This window comes from Diadema antillarum, unplaced genomic scaffold (genome assembly GCF_040938485.1).
Source record: "Diadema antillarum isolate AM-2024a unplaced genomic scaffold, OU_Dant_1.0 scf00000073, whole genome shotgun sequence".
Taxonomy (NCBI): domain Eukaryota; kingdom Metazoa; phylum Echinodermata; class Echinoidea; order Diadematoida; family Diadematidae; genus Diadema; species Diadema antillarum.
Window position 1 is genome coordinate 2,075,212 of NW_027270962.1, and position 4,027 is coordinate 2,079,238.

At 43.0% G+C, this 4,027-nt stretch overlaps 1 protein-coding gene across 1 annotated transcript; it reads left to right on the forward strand.

Annotated features, from left to right (window-relative positions):
• The first annotated feature begins 1,127 nt into the window (after window positions 1-1,127).
• On the forward strand, window positions 1,128-2,975 carry LOC139717240 (piggyBac transposable element-derived protein 4-like). The gene has a single exon (XM_071628738.1). It carries the CDS (start codon window positions 1,128-1,130, stop codon window positions 2,973-2,975), a length of 1,848 nt encoding a protein of 615 aa, XP_071484839.1.
• The last annotated feature ends 1,052 nt before the right edge of the window (window positions 2,976-4,027 follow it).

A 4,027-nucleotide genomic window follows, 5' to 3' on the forward strand; every position in this document is an offset into this window, starting at 1 on the left:
TATATATATATATATATATGAAATGAGAGAGACAGAGCGAGGAAGAGAAGGCGCCTCGACCTTGTACAGAACAAGTGTACATGTAGCTACTTCATTATTCATCCAGGGTGAGAAGATAAGGGCATTCACGAACGTAGTTCAACGAATGTTTATATACTGTATATACGTGAAACATGTACGTTGAGTTATCTATACGTCCATGAATGCCTTTATCTTTTCCCACTCTGTATATATGAGTGTATATATATATATATATATATATATATATATATGTATGTATATATATATATATATATATATATATATATATATGTACATGTGTCTATTAAATCGACATGGTAATGGTTTATTGAAATGAATGTACTTCATTTTATTACAATGTTTAGTTCGTTGACATATTTGATGAAACTTAGATTTACTGACTAAAATCAACTGCATGATAATTATAGTCTGTCACAATTATTAACGCGTTTGAATCTGCTGGCAGAAAAGGTACAATATAACAGGGAAAAGGTAAGGTTGACATTCGCAATTGAAGTACTGCCAGTTCAAAACACTCATTCCCAATTATTTTACGAGTGTTTACAGACCGATATTCTTGTTTCGACAGGATATTTTCATGTATTTCCATAGTTTGACCAACAAAATACTGACACATGTTTTTCGAATGTAATAGACCATGACCAAGGTTGGGTGTCAAGGCCTTCTTTTGTTTGAGGCGGTCTTTCGGTAGGCGCTTTCATCTATGCAAATAAGGCACTCTTATTGTATCCGCGGTGAGGTGGCGGTGGCCATGAAACATCTATTCACGCGTGCCGCGTCTTTATTATGGGCTAGGTTTTGGAAATAGGCGGTACTCTTTCTTTTCAGGTCTTTCAAACGAAAGTTTTATTCTAGAGCTATAATAACCTTTGCTTATACGTGATTGGCGAAGGTATCGAACGTTGATAGTTTTAATCCTGCTATTCTATCACCCGAACTGATCACATTGACTTACATAAGAAGGGGGAAATTGCCAGTGATCATCATTTATCTCGATCTCTCCTGCGATTCAACAACGTTACTGCTTCATAATCTCTAAATACTCTATCAGTCTCTCCTGAATGAGCTAAAGTGTGCTCGCTTCTATGGCTCCACCGAGAAAACGGCGAAGGCGTGAGTTCACTGCCGAAGAGGTCCGTGATTTCATGTTGGACTCTGACTTCGAAATCGAGGATATTGTAGATAACAACTGGGAAGAAGACACGCAATCATCTCGTAGCAGTGAAAGCACAGAAGAACGTGATTCCTCACGTCTTCTCCCGGAGTTTGAAGAGCACGGTGAATCACTGTTTGAAGACTCGTCAGGCGACGAAGCTGATGGAGGTGACGATGACCACCTCAATGATCTACCTGCGCCTCATCCAACAACTCATGCTGAACCACTCTCCGATCACGATTGGCGGAGACTTGAGCCTGACGAGCGATTCAAGTCAAGTCGACGAGTGTATGACGACCAACCCAGACTACTTTTCGACGCTGAAGGATTGGAGCCAGTGGACTTTTTTACGAAGTTCTATCCGACTTCCATCTTTGCCCACATAGCAGATGAAACGAACAAGTATGCGCAACAATTCTTCGATTGCCCAGCGCCCCTCCCAGAGGCTTCTCGATTCGGCGTATGGCTGGACACCGATGAGGAGGAGATACGCGCTTTCACCGCACTTCAAATAGCGATGGGACTGGTGTCAAAGCCATCTGTGCCTCAGTACTGGGAAACGAACTCCGACATCTTAGTGACTCCTGGGTTTGCCGACGTCATTTCCAGGAATCGATTTCAGCTATTGAACACCTTCCTACATTTCAATGACAACGAGAAGCTCGTGCCCCGTGGACAGCCCGGTTTCGACCCCCTTCACAAGACGCGCCCCCTCATCGATATGTCCCAGCCGACGTACCTTGAGCATTTCCTTCCCGGGGGATACCTGTCAATCGACGAGAGCTTGGCGCCGTTCAAAGGAAGAATCTCCTACAGACAGTACATCCCAAACAAACCACGGAAATGGGGGATAAAATTCTGGATGCTCTGCGACGCCCAAACGGGATTTTGTCTGCGGTGGCGGCAGTATGTCGGAGCCGAGGGACAAGACAATGGGGACAGCGCCACTGAAGCCCTGGTGAAACAGCTGACGGAGCCATTCTACAACACGGATCGCGTGATCGTGATGGACAACTATTATAGTTCCGTAAAGCTCTACGAGGATCTGTCACGGAACGGACTTGGAGCCTGTGGAACGGTGAGGAGCAACCGACGAGGACTTCCAGAAGAGATCAGACGTGGTGGTCTGCACCTTGCGAAAGGTGACGATCCCGTGTTTTTCGCCAAAGGGAGGGAGATGTCAGCAGTGACTTGGCATGACGTGAAACTCGTGAACGTGCTGTCGACCGTCAGCAGCAACGATCTCAAACAGAAGCAGATACGGAGTAAGAACGCCGAAGGAGGTCGCCGTACGATTCAGAAGCCAGCAACTGTTGACGTGTACAACAGGTTCATGAACGGCGTAGACAAAATGGATCAACGCATGTCCTACTACCGCTACCCTCATAAGAAAATCAAGGGATACCGCGTAACCTACCACTTCACCATGGAAGTAGCTCTCGTGAACGCTTACATCGCATTTCGCATGGCTGGCCACAAGATGTCCACGCGCGACTTCAGATGTCGGGTGATTGAGGGTCTGCTGAACGGCTACAGAGCATCTCGCTATCGTCGGACACCGTCACCTCCCATCGCCGACAACGAGGCAAGACTGACTGAGCGCCACTTCCCAGCAGAGTTCGAAGATCGACAACATCGTCCTGACTGCTACGTGTGTTCGGACCGCAGGAGGGGAAGGCGAAGACAGACGAGGACATACTGCCGACAATGTGGACTTGCTATGTGTTGCATCCCGTGTTTCGAGATCTACCACACCAGAAAAGATTTCCGATCATAGGTCACAAACACTGAGTCTTCTGATGACATGAACTCTAAACAATGTCATGAACTTGTCGTGTATAGGCCTGTCTACCGTTGCTTATAGAATATGCATGTTCAAATTACAGCTCACAGATGGCAAGCATTTCCAGGTGCATGATTCATTGTAATTACATGGACATTATTGGTTTTACGATCCAAGACTGAGATGTATTGAAGTATAATCGCGATATCTGTCTGAACTTCACCCCAAAAGAAACGTTCCGTGTACTCTCACTTGTACTCATTTGCATGTACACAAAACCAGGTGGTTATTGTCTGTCAAATCGATCCCAATTACCAATGATTATGTCATTAGCCAGGGTAACATGAAATCTTTAGACATGAATTTCTCTGCCAAGTTATCTCTCATATTACATTGCCTATTTACAGTGTACACACAATGTATGTACATTACAGTAATGGTGATATTCCCGTAATTGTAAGGATTGGTTATTTATTATCCGTAAGTCTTCGAAATAGTAATTAATAGCATTAAAAAAAATCAAATACTGTACAAAGAGATAAACGTTCATATTGATGATATGGTTATACACAAAATATCAATGACAATGTGATAATTTATTGAGATGTAGCTCACAAGTTCTTGTATTATCAGAAAAGGTTGATATTATGGGTCAAATCGATCCCCATGAGTAACCAGTGATATGCCAGTGATTGTGCCACTAGCAAGTTTATTATCAACTTGTACTAGTAATTTATTTTGTATACATACATATGTCCGACAAATTATGGAATTATGGATTTGTGTAGTGCTCATTACACTTACAATGTATACTTGTCAGTGGCAATTCTGAATCTCGATGGTATATTGTCGTGTTTATGAATTCAATGGTGTATCTTATCAAACTTTAGATTATGTGGGGTTATTTATGTCATTGTGTAATTATTCCTTGGCTCTTCAACAATAAGTAGCCGCTGTCATGATTTTACAGCGAGTTCCACGATCGCATTTGAATAAGTAATTGTCATATCACCACATATTACATGCATGTAAGTTGTCAATGTAAG